The sequence below is a fragment of the Eriocheir sinensis genome, chromosome 14, assembly GCF_024679095.1.
Source record: "Eriocheir sinensis breed Jianghai 21 chromosome 14, ASM2467909v1, whole genome shotgun sequence".
Taxonomy (NCBI): domain Eukaryota; kingdom Metazoa; phylum Arthropoda; class Malacostraca; order Decapoda; family Varunidae; genus Eriocheir; species Eriocheir sinensis.
The window spans coordinates 7,902,044-7,914,067 of record NC_066522.1 but is presented as its reverse complement, the minus strand read 5'-3'; the positions used below and the strand labels follow the sequence as shown (position 1 = coordinate 7,914,067).

The 12,024-nt window shown below is 40.9% G+C and overlaps 1 protein-coding gene across 1 annotated transcript in view; it reads left to right on the top strand.

Moving 5' to 3' along the window:
* Positions 1-12,024, top strand: part of LOC126998403 (protocadherin-16-like) — a 97,223-nt gene that overhangs the window by 76,403 nt on the left and 8,796 nt on the right. The window contains exon 3 of the mRNA XM_050860038.1: positions 11,477-11,592. Within this exon, the coding sequence (XP_050715995.1) occupies positions 11,477-11,592 (116 nt within the window). The remainder of the gene's footprint in view (positions 1-11,476; positions 11,593-12,024) is intronic.

Genomic DNA, 12,024 nt, shown 5'->3' with positions numbered 1-12,024 from the left:
TTTTTCCTCTATTCTTTCTCGCTTTTGCCTCCCCTTTTATACCTTTCCTTTTTCATTGTTTGTCCCCTTTTTCTGATCCGTTATTCTTCCTCTCGCGATTGTTTTCTGTTTGGTCACTCCTCCTCTGCTCTCTTTTGATTCTTTTGTTTCTTATTCTTGTGTCTGCATTCTGCGTGATTTAAGTGAGCGTGTGAGTGTGTTAATGTGTGTTTTAGTCGGTGAGTGAATGAGTGAGTGTGTGACAGAGGGAGGGAGGGAGAGAAAGAGTGAAGGAGGGAAGAAGGAAGGGAAAGAGAGGGATTGAGTGAGTGAGTGAGTGTGTCAATGAGTGCTTTTAGGAGTGAGTAATCGAAGAAGGGAGGGATTGAGGGAAGAGGATAGAGAGGAAGAGAAAGATTGAGTGCTTGAGTGAACGCAGCAAGTGAATGAGTAAATGATGGGAGGGAAGGAGAAGGGAGGAAGAGGTTGAGCTCGTGAGTGTGTGTGTGTTGGTGAATGTCATAGTGTGTTAATGTGTGAGTTGGTGAGGTTAGGGGATAGGGAGGGAAGGGAGGAAGAGGGTGAGTTCGTGAGTGTGTGTTAGAGAGTGTTTCAGTGTGTTAGTGTGTGTGTTAATGAGTAAATGAGTGAGCGTAGACAGAAGGGAAGGGAACAATTGAGCGAGTGAATATGTGAGTGAGTGAGTGAGCGAGCAAGCTTAGAGGGTAGGGAGAAAGTGAAGGATTGAATAAGTGAATATGTGAGTGAGTGAGTGAGTGAGTGAGCGAGCAAGCTTAGGGGGTAGGGAGAAAGTGAAGGATTGAATGAGTGAATATGTGAGTGAGTGAGTGAATGAGTGAGTGAGTGAGCTATCAAGCTTAGGGGGTAGGGAGAAAGTGAAAGATTGAATGAGTGAATATGTGAGTGAGTGAGTGAATAAGTGAGTGAGTGAGCGAGCAAGCTTAGGGGGTAGGGAGAAAGTGAAGGATTGAATGAGTGAATATGTGAGTGAGTGAGTGAATAAGTGAGTGAGTGAGCGAGCAAGCTTAGGGGGTAGGGAGAAAGTGAAGGATTGAATGAGTGAATATGTGAGTGAGTGAGTGAATGAGTGAGTGAGTGAGCGAGCAAGCTTAGGGGGTAGGGAGAAAGTGAAGGATTGAATGAGTGAATATGTGAGTGAGTGAGTGAGTGAGTGAGAAAAGTGAGTGTGTGAGTGAAGGAAGGAAGGAAGGGAGGAGTCTGGGTACCATCTAGAAACTTAATTAACTCCCGTCAAGCACAACAAACGTGTACATATTTGCTTGTCATGTCTTTCCCACCCCCTCCTCCTGCCTCCACCCCCTCCACCTACCCCCACCCCCTCCACCTGCCTCTCGCCGCTCACTTGGGGGCGAAGTGGAGAGAGAAGTGAAGTGTCTGAATGTTGTCGTGCATTTATTATTATTATTATTATTATTATTATTATTATTATTATTATTATTATTATTATTATTATTATTATTATTATTATTATTATTATTATTATTATTATTATTATTATTATTATTATTGTTGTTGTTGTTGTTGTTGTTGTTGTTGTTGTTGTTGTTGTTGTTGTTGTTGTTGTTGTTGTTTGTCCTCGTTCTCGTCTTCGTTCTTGTCCTCGTCCTCCTCCTCCTCCTCCTCCTCCTCCTCCTCTGCCTCCTCCTCTTCTGCCTCCTCCTCCTCCTCCTCCTCTGCCTCCTCCTCCTCCTCCTCTTCAGCCTCCTCCTCCTCCTCCTCCTCCTCCTCTTCTGCCTCCTCCTCCTCCTCCTCCTCCTCCTCCTCCTCCTCCTCCTCCTCCTCCTCCTCTTTCTCTTCCACCTCTTCACCCTCATCCCTTCGTGTCCGTACATGCGTGTGGACATTGCCCGGCACCGACTCTTGATATTTATGGCGCCTTTAGATTCTATTCGAGATGACGCCGCCCACGTGTTTACACATCCTGCTCGCCGCCCCCTCTTCACGACACCTTGCGAGAAGCTAACAATGCACTCGAGCTGGTCAAGGATGGGTCGTTTCCTGTTACCCGACACCCCATAGTGAAGAAGCCTTGTGTTATCCTTGGTTACAGAACATTCAATTCCGTTATGACCTTAATTTCGGACGAAGGAACTGACCTCTCTTTTGGCCAGTCATCTCTGCTTTCTTCTCTAGGGGCATTGTTTAGCGGGCTTTGTTGTTATTATTTATTTCTGCCCTTGAACTGCTTCCTTTACTGTAAAAAAAAAAAATAACCTAACATGACAGCATTTTCTCTTGGAAGCATAAACGAATTTACTGAAGAAACGCATATAATAACTGTTTTGATTATGGTTAGATTAGGTTCCGGGAATCTTCAAACACATGACAGGTAACATCTCGTAGCAAATATGAAGAAAGAAGAGCTCACATCGTTGAACAGTACGAAACATTGATTTTTTCCCCTATCATTCTTTCTTTTTCGTCTGTTCCCATTTTCTTTCCTACAAAACAGAGAAAACATAAAGGACGGTAACATGTTTTTATGGAGGACGCTATGTATTTTTTTGTATTATTGTCACTAATGGTTCCTCCCCCATATTCCCTATTTTTGCCACTTCCTATTTTCCTTCCTACAAAACAGATGAAAACAGATTACGGTCACCTGAGAGTATTAAAAGACAGCGTATCATTTTTATATTACTTTAACTTATTACCCTCCCTTATTCCCTCTTTTCTTCCAATTCCCATTCTCTTTCTTGCAAAACAGACGAAAAATAGAGCACGGTCACCTGATAGTATTGAGAAAGCGTAGCATTTTCTATATTTCTTTCACTAATGACTTCTCTCCCTTACTGCTTCTTTTTGTTTGCTCTCATTTTCTTTCCAACAATACAGGTCATAAATATAGTACGGTCACCTGATAGCATTGAGGACGAGTTGCAATGTAATGTTCGCTCTCCCTTATTCCCTGATAGTATTGATAAAGAGTAGCATTTTATATATTTCTTTCACTAATGACTGTTCTCCCTTACTGCTTCTTTTCGCTTGCTCCCATTCTCTTTCTTACAAAACAGATGAAAAATAGAGTACGGTCACCTGATAGCATTGAGAAAACGTAGCATTTTATATATTTCTTTCACTAATGACTTCTCTCCCTTACTGCTTCATTTCGCTTGCTCCCATTCTCTTACTTACAATACAAATAAAAAATAAAGTACGGTCACCTGATAGCATTGAGAAAACGTAGCATTTTATATATTTCTTTCACTAATGACTTCTCTCCCTTACTGCTTCATTTCGCTTGCTCACACTCTCTTTCCTACAATACAGATAAAAAATGGAGTACCGTAATTTGATAGCACTGAGGACGAGTTGCATGTTTCTCTGTTATTTATACTAATGTTCGCTGTACCGTATTCCTTCTTCTCTGTTCCCATTTTCTTTCCTAGCAAACAGATGAAGAATCGACGGTAACTATGTCATTGAGAAAGCGTACCATTTTTATATTACACCAATGTTTGTTCGTCTTTATTCCCTATTTTCGTCTTATTATTTCCTACAAAACTGGTAAAAATCGAGTATAGTAACCTGATATAATGGAGATAGAATGGCGTTTTTATATCACTTGCACTGGTTGTTTTCTCCTCCTATGTATACTCCCTCTCCTCGTCTGTTGTTGTTTTTTTCCTATAACTAAACTAGAACGGTAACACGATATCATTGTTTGACGGGAAGTACTTTTTTATCTCTGACATTTCTTCCTCTCTTGTTACTTCTTTTCTCCCGTCTTTGTTCTTCTCCTCGCACAGAACAGCTAATTCAAACAGAACACAGCACGACAACTTCCTTTCTGCTTTGGACACATGTTGGACTTGTACTCAACACGGCTGTCTTTTCCTCTACTCGTTTTTTTTCCAGTGTTAATAGTAGATAATAACCTCATTCACACGATATTTTAGATTCTTTGATTCGTATGTTTAATGTGATCCTTTTTTTTTGTTTTCTTTTTTAACCCGAACATACATATATTTTTTCAGTAGCCTTTTCCCGGAACTACTCTTTGTTGTTTTACACCGATGGCGAAAATGTTATTTGATTTTATACTTATTTGTGTTAAATGAAGTGCAACATGAGACAGACAGGCAAACAGACAGACAGACAGACAGACAGGCAGGCAAACAGACAGACAGACAGACAGACAGGCAGGCAAACAGACAGACAGACAGACAGACAGACAGACAGACAGACAGGGACAGCATATAAAACGGCCTTTCATATTTGACACACCCAACACTCGACAACCATGAAATGCGATGACTGACATTCTGACTTACTGAATTGCTGGCTGGTTGGCTCGTTATCTGGCTCGCTGGCTGGCTGACTGATTGATTGACTGACTGAATGAATTAATGAATGAATAAATAAATGAATGACTCGAGGAGGAAACAAGATAGAGAAATAGACCGATATTCATTGATCACAAAAAAGTACAATCACATAACATAATCACATACAGTAAAACCAAGGACTGACTGATTGATTGACTGACTGAATGAATGAATTAGTGAATGAATGAATAAATGAATGACTCGAGGAGGAAACAAGATAGAGAAATAGACCGATATTCATTGATCACAAAAAAGTACAATCACATAACATAATCACATACAGTAAAACCAAGGACTGACTGATTGATTGACTGACTGAATGAATGAATTAGTGAATGAATGAATAAATGAATGACTCGAGGAGGAAACAAGATAGAGATATAGATATTTGATCACAAAAAAAGTACAATCACATAACATAATCACATACAGTAAAAGCAGTGACTGACAGATGAACGGACACACAGACAAGATAGACACTGACAGCCGGACCCACACAGACCCACACATGCAAAACGACAGGGTGGTCACCGATAGACAGATACAGGCAGGGCCGACACACACAAAAAGAAAAGAAAAAAGACAGTCTGGTCACGCGTGTACCCGACTAACTGGCTGGCGTGTTTCGTGACCAGGGAAGGAATATGTATGTACCTGTCCTTACCTTGATGAGCAGCCTCTTTAGCAGTCACCACGAATGTCCTAACGTTGAGTGTGTTCCTTTCTTTTAAACTTACGCGTGGACGGAGGAATATTCTGAAATGTCTGGTTCTGTTTTTGATTTTTCAGATGCATTAAGTAAAATTCTGACGTGGGTGATAGTAACTGGTTTAATTGTGTTTTTTTCTGTTTGTGTCTTATGCTTATGTCTTATGCTTTCGGGTCTCAAAACAATTATTTCCAACGACCACAAAGGAGATAAGCTGGGTTTTCAAGAGTGTTTTTCAACGTTCATGACGCACCGGCCTTGTCAAACTAACACTTGACTCGTAAAGCTACCCATGGAAATAACCACAACGTCTATGAACACCTTAACAATTGTAGGTGTGTGCGCCCCGAAATGTTTTAGAATACGAGCCTTACTCTTTGTCCTGGAGTTCTGATTGTGTATGTCTCTCACTCCCGAAATTGACCTCTCTTTTTGGCCACTCCTTTGACCTCTATTCAGGAGCAGTAAGTAGCGGGCTTTTTTTTTTCTCTGCGCCCTTGAGCTGTCTCCTTAGCGGTAAAAAAAAAAAACGCTTGTGTGTCCTTTTCTTTCTGTCTCGATCCGTTATGGGGCCTATGCGGCGGATGTGAGCACCGAGGCCACGCGCAGCTTTAACTTTACCTCATTCCGTAAAGCTTAAACCTGGAGGAAAGTTATGCCTGTATGTCTGTTTTGCTGTGACTGTGATAAACTGACTCTTCTCTCCGCCTCTGACACGAGTTTGTTGCTGTAGTTATTCTTTTGTTTACCCTAAATGATTTATATTTCTCTCTCTCTCTCTCTCTCTCTCTCTCTCTCTCTCTCTCTCTCTCTCTCTCTCTCTCTCTCTCTCTCTCTCTCTCTCTCTCTCTCTCTCTCTCTCTCTATCTATCTATCTATCTATCTATCTATCTATCTGCCTTTGTTCGGAGCAGCGTCTAGCGGGATTTTTTATTGTTGTTATTTATGCTTTTGCCTTTGAGCTGCCTCCCTTGCTGTAAAAAATGTCATCTTGTTTAAACGGATAATGCCTTCACTCGGATGTATTTTTATTTTTGGCTTACACTTATTTGCCTATACAGTATTGTCTTCAGTCGCATATCATTTTCACTTCCTTTCATTCTCTCATTATGTTTTCTTACTATCGTGTTCTGCATCATATCATCTCTCCTTACCTCTGCATTGTTTCATCTCTCTTCTGTCTCCTTTTCCGCATCATTTTCACTCCTCCTTCCGGTTCGTCCTTTAATCAGATCAGTGCTTTTCGCCGCCCCCTGTTGCCGCCCGCCCCTTTACTGTAGTAGATACTGAATAAGCTACCCGCCCCAGTCCGCCATCAGTTATTCACGAGGATTAGCTTAAGTCTCCGTTTGGGCAATAATTCTACTGGACCAAAGCAGACGGAACAATGATTTTACCGCTGCGTATGACTGATTTTATTTCTACGTCCACCACTTATCCATTAACCCGTCCACTGCGATTGGCATGGATTTTGCCTTCACTGGTAGCCTGGTAGCATATAGTCCCAGGTCTTTCTCTGCCTCTGTGGTGGATAGTGGAGTGTTTTCCATGTGGTATCGGTGTGCTGGATATCCCCTCCCAAGGTGCAGGACTATACATTTTTCTTCATTAAATTGTAGCAGCCACTTTTTGTTACATTCCCATAGCTTGATGATGTCTTCTTGTAGGAAATCCGCAGTCAAGGGGTTAATTAAATGTCGTTCACCCATCCCACTATTCTTAACACAATTTCATTCGCCCTAACATGGACCGTTCTCACAGGTTCAATATTGTACTGCATTAGATTATCTTATTTGTCTTTTCTTGTTTACCGTTTCACTTGAGCTTTCGTTGCCTCTATCAAACATGTCGTCACTATTTTTTAAGTGTTCGGCTACCTTTCTCTTTTTTTATAGCTTCAGTAACATGTTTTTTTTTTCATCCACACAAACAGATCACACTCTGACATTGCTCCCACCCAACACACAAATATTGCCTCATTTATTATTCCTTTTAGCTCAAATGAATCTCCCACTTTATCCTCTTCTACTAAATCGACGCGCTCTGAACTCCCCTTCCCTTCCCTTCCCTTCCCTTCCTTTATATTCCGGTCCCCTCCCTTCCTTTTCCTTCGCTTCTTTTCCCTTCCTTTATATTCCGGTCCCCTCCCTTCCTTTTCCTTCGCTTCTTTTCCCTTCCTTTATATTCCGGTCCCTTCATTTCCCTTCACTTCCTTTCTTTTCCTTTATATTCCGATCCCTTCCCTTCCCTTCACTTCCTTTCACTTCCTTTATATTCCGATCCCTTCCCTTCTCATCCCTTCCCTCCCTTTTCTGCCTTTATCTTCGGGCTCCTTCCCTTCCCTTCCCTTCCCTTCCCTTCTCTTTCTTTCCTTTCCCTTCTCTTCCCTTCCCTTCTCTTGCCTTCTCTCCCTTCCCTTGCTTTCCTCTTTCATCTTTTACATTTAATTTCCTTTAATTTCCTTTCCCTTCCTTTCCCCTCCCTTCCTTTCCTTTATCTTGCGGTCCCTTCCTTTCTCATCATTTCCCTTCCCTTCCCTTCCCTTCCCTTCCCTCCCATTCCATACCCTTCCATTCCCTTCCTTTCCCTTCCTTCCTCCTTTCCTTCCCTTCCTTCCTTTTCTTCCTTCCTTCCCTTCCTTCCTTTCCTTTCTCCCTTCCATACCCTTTCTTTCCTTCCTTCCCTTCTCTTTCCTTTCCTTCCCTTCCCTTCCCTTCCTTCCTTCCCTTCCTTCCCTTCCTTCCTTCCTTCCTTCCCTCCTTCCCTTTCCTTTACTTTCCTTTCCTTCCCTTCCCTTCTCTTTCCTTTCCTTCCCTTCCCTTCCCTTCCCTTCCCTTCATTCATCTTCCGCGCCCTTCCTTTCTTTTCCCTCCTCTTCATCTTTTACTCACCAATATCGTGTAGCTCCCCCTCGTCATTGTAATCTTGCTCACAATGCCTCGTCTTCTCTTTAAAGCGTGTATGTCATTTTAGCAGGAAAGTGGTTATATGGTGAGTCCTGCAACGCCCCCTCCTTTGACAGCACATAAATCCATCGCAGTCTTTTCAATCTTCGTCTCATGGGTAGATGTATGGTTATGTTGAGTGATTCGATCCCGTGTTCCTCTTCTCCTCGCCTTGCATTTGTCACGTGAGGTTATGAGTGGTTTGTTGCAAGTTAAAGATGATATTAGTCGGTAGCTTCTATTTTTTTTTCTCTTTTTTTCTGCTCAAATCGTCTATTTTCTGTTTTTTCCCAATTTTGGTTCAAATCGTCTTTTTTTTTTTTTTTGTTTCATATAGTTTTTGTCTTCGTAACTCTTCGTCACGTGCCTGGTAACTCTTTTTCAGTTTCTTCAAACCAACAATATATATTCGGTATGTTGACTCCTTTTACGTTATAAGAATTTTTTTTTTCAATTATTTACTTCTGTTGGCTTATTGTCGTTTTCGTTTAATATCGGCTTTTTTCATTACTTACTTTCCCTTCACGTAGTTATTTAGGTATTTCTACAATTAATTTAATTATATTTTTCGTCTTTTTAATGGCACAATCGTGTAATCACGCCAGTCCTCTTAATTGTTTTCCCCGCATGAACTTTACATTGTGTGACATTTTAATTTGGTCCGCTTCATATTCACTTCCTTCACATATATTTTTCACGGTTATTGTTAAATTATTTTTACTAGAAACGCGCGATTCCTTTCAAATGCACGCTTTCTCTCGAATAAATAAAACAAAAAAGTAATGTAAGTTCGTATGTTGGAAGTAACTCACAACTGTTTCGTGTGAATAAAAGGTAATACGAGTTATGTGGTGGAAAAAAAACTCACAACTTCGTCGGAGTAAAACAAATATATAATATGTGGAAAGAATGAAATGCCACTACTTGTTTTCTGTGCGCCCTTCCGGACGAGACCCACACATATAAGCATCATGATCCGGTTACGTCGGGAACTGTGAACTGCAAAATGTTTTAGGGAATTTTTTTTTTTTTGTGTGTGTGTGTTTTGTTGGTTTTCGGAAGAGATTAAAATACGTAAGTGTTGCGAGATGGCCGAGGGTACCCGAAAGTTTGGTTTTCTTAATGCCTTACATGGTTTTAAGTAATGGCAAGATCATAATACTGGGTACAACAACAATAACAACAATAATAACAGCAACAACACCACCAACAACAACAACAGCAACAACATGAAGATGTTAATAATATAAAAAGTAATAATCATAACAGTAGTAGTAGTAATAGTAGTAGTAGTAGTAGTAGTTGTAGTTGTAGTTGTAGTAGCAGTTGTAGTAGTAGTAGTAGTAGTAGTAGTAGTAGTAGTAGTTGTAGTAGTTGTAGTTGTAGTTGTAGTTGTAGTAGTAGTAGTAGTAGTAGTGGTAGCGGTAGTAGTAGTAGTAGTAGTAGTAATAATAATAGTAACAGTAGTAGTAGTAGTAGTAGTAGTAGTAGTAAAAGCAGTAGTAGTGGTAGCAGTAGTAGTGTAAAAGTGTTAGAAACGTTTCATCACTGCACCAGCCTCACTGTTCTAAAAAAAAGCCTATATTTCCGGAAGCTGTTGATGTGCCAGTAATAATCTGATAACCGCGTTCGTCGCATCTCGCCGCGCATTTTTGTATTTTTTATCGACTCCACATACCTTGGTGGCAGTAAAAACACGCAGTGCCCGTCGAAAATTTTACCCGATGAATTTCAAACACCAAAACTTATTAAAAGGAATAGTTCCGTCAACATTAGGAACACATTCATACAGCCCCCGAGCAGGACGGGACAAAGATTGCACCACTGCTACACACACACACACACACACACACGCACTCTCACTCACTCACTCACTCACTCACTCACTCACTCACTCTCTCTTTCTCTCTTGATTATCACAAAAAAGAGCTGACCCAAAGAGTAAGATCAGCCATTCGTTCAGATCTTTGCCACTCACGTACTCGGTCGATAAGTGAAACCCAACAGCCTTCCAGTATTTGTTGTCGATATCGTTATATTACCTAAGCCTTCTTTTGTGTTACGTTGTGTTTTTCGTTTCCTTTTCATGGTTTAGTGGATGTGTTGCTTAGTCTTTTCATTTGTATGAGGCATAGTGATCAGAATTTTTCCATGCATTCATCGTTGGTTAAGCGGATCATTAGGTTTATGTTGCTTAATCCTTTCTTTGTCTCAGTTATGTTATTCAGCTTTTCCTCTGCATTACTTTTTTTCATTTCCTTCCTCACCGGTTAAGTTCCTCAGTCGTTTCATTGCTTTGGTCCTGGGTTTATGTTGCTCAATCCTTTCTTTGTCTCAGTTATGTTGTTCAGTTCTTCCTCTGCATTACTTTTTTTCATTCCATTCCTCACCGGTTAAGTTCCTCAGTCGTTTCATTGCTTTGGTCCTGGGTTTATGTTGCTCAATCCTTTCTTTGTCTCAGTTATGTTGTCTCAGTTATGTGTTCCTCTGCATTACTTATTTTCATTCCATCCCTCACCGGTTAAGTTCCTCAGTCGTTTCATTGCTTTGGTCCTGGGTTTATGTTGCTCAATCCTTTCTTTGTCTCAGTTATGTTGTCTCAGTTATGTGTTCCTCTGCATTACTTATCTTCATTACATCCTCACCGGTTAAGTTCCTCAGTCGTTTCATTGCTTTGGTCCTGGGTTTATGTTGCTCAATCCTTTCTTTGTCTCAGTTATGTTGTCTCAGTTATGTGTTCCTCTGCATTACTTATCTTCATTCCATTCCTCACTGGTTAAGGTCCTCAGTCGTTTCATTGCCTTGGTCCAGGGTTTATGTTGCTTAGTCCTCTCCTTATCTTGGCAATGCTGCTCAGTTATTCCCGTGTTTTGGTTATCTTAGTCACTTATTTTCCTTGCCTTTGTCATTGGTTATGTTCCTCAGTCTTTTCCTTTCCTTGGTTATGTTACTGAGATTTCCATTGTTCGGTTGGTGGTTATAAACTCAATCCTTCCCTTCTCTTTTCTTAAGTTGTTCAGTCCTACTCTTGCCTTCATCAGTGGTCAGGTTGGTTAGTGGTCAGTAGTCAGTCGACCTCTTACCTCGTTCATGGGCTATGTTACTCAGTCCTTCCCTTGTCTTGATAACTTTGTTCAGTCTTCTTCTTGTCTTCATCACTTGTTATTTTGGTTAATAGTCTTCTTCCCTTGCACTGTTTAGGGGTTGCGCTCGTTTTGTCTTCATCAGTGGCTAGTCTGGTCAGTGGTCAGTCTTTCTCTTCTTTTTCTTAGTTGATATGTATGTCAGGGGTTTATCCTTCCAGGTGTTCCTCAGTAGTAATGTAGGTCAATGGTCAGTCCTTTTGTTTTTGTCCAGAGGTTATAATGGTCAGTCCTTGTTAGTCGTTAAGTTGGTAAGTCATTGTGTTGCTCAGTGGCCAGTCCTTCCCTTGCCATGGTTGTGTTGGTAAGTCGCTCCTTTGTCTCCCCTAGGGGTGGATGTGAGCTACAGCATCACTGGCGGCAACGAGCAGGGCCTCTTCAGCGTCCATCCCCGCTCCGGCACCGTCAGCCTCGCCGGGGCCCTCGACCACGAGCTCTGTGAGAAGGTGAGTCTGGTATCATTCTTATAGTAACCTTTCTCCTGGTCTGTCTCCTCATTTTGTTCTCGTTTTCTGTTATCATCATTATTATCATCATCATCATCATATTTCTTTTCGTATTCCTATTTTTATACTTCTTATTCTTACTATTGTTCTTATTCTTCTTTTTCTTCTTCTTCTTTTTCTTCTTCTTCTTCTCTTGTCCTCCGTGTTCTTTCCTGGCGTTCTGTCCCTCCTCATTGTTCTCGTTTCCTGTCATCATCATCATTATCATTTTTTTATATTTCCATTCGTATTCATATTTTTTTTCTTATTATCCTTCTTACTACTGTTTTCTTTCTTATTTTTCTCATTCATATTCTTCCATGTCTTCCTGAACCCTCTCCCCCTTCTTAACCTTCTATTCTTGTTCCAGGCTCTCCCTTTCCTCTTTCTCCT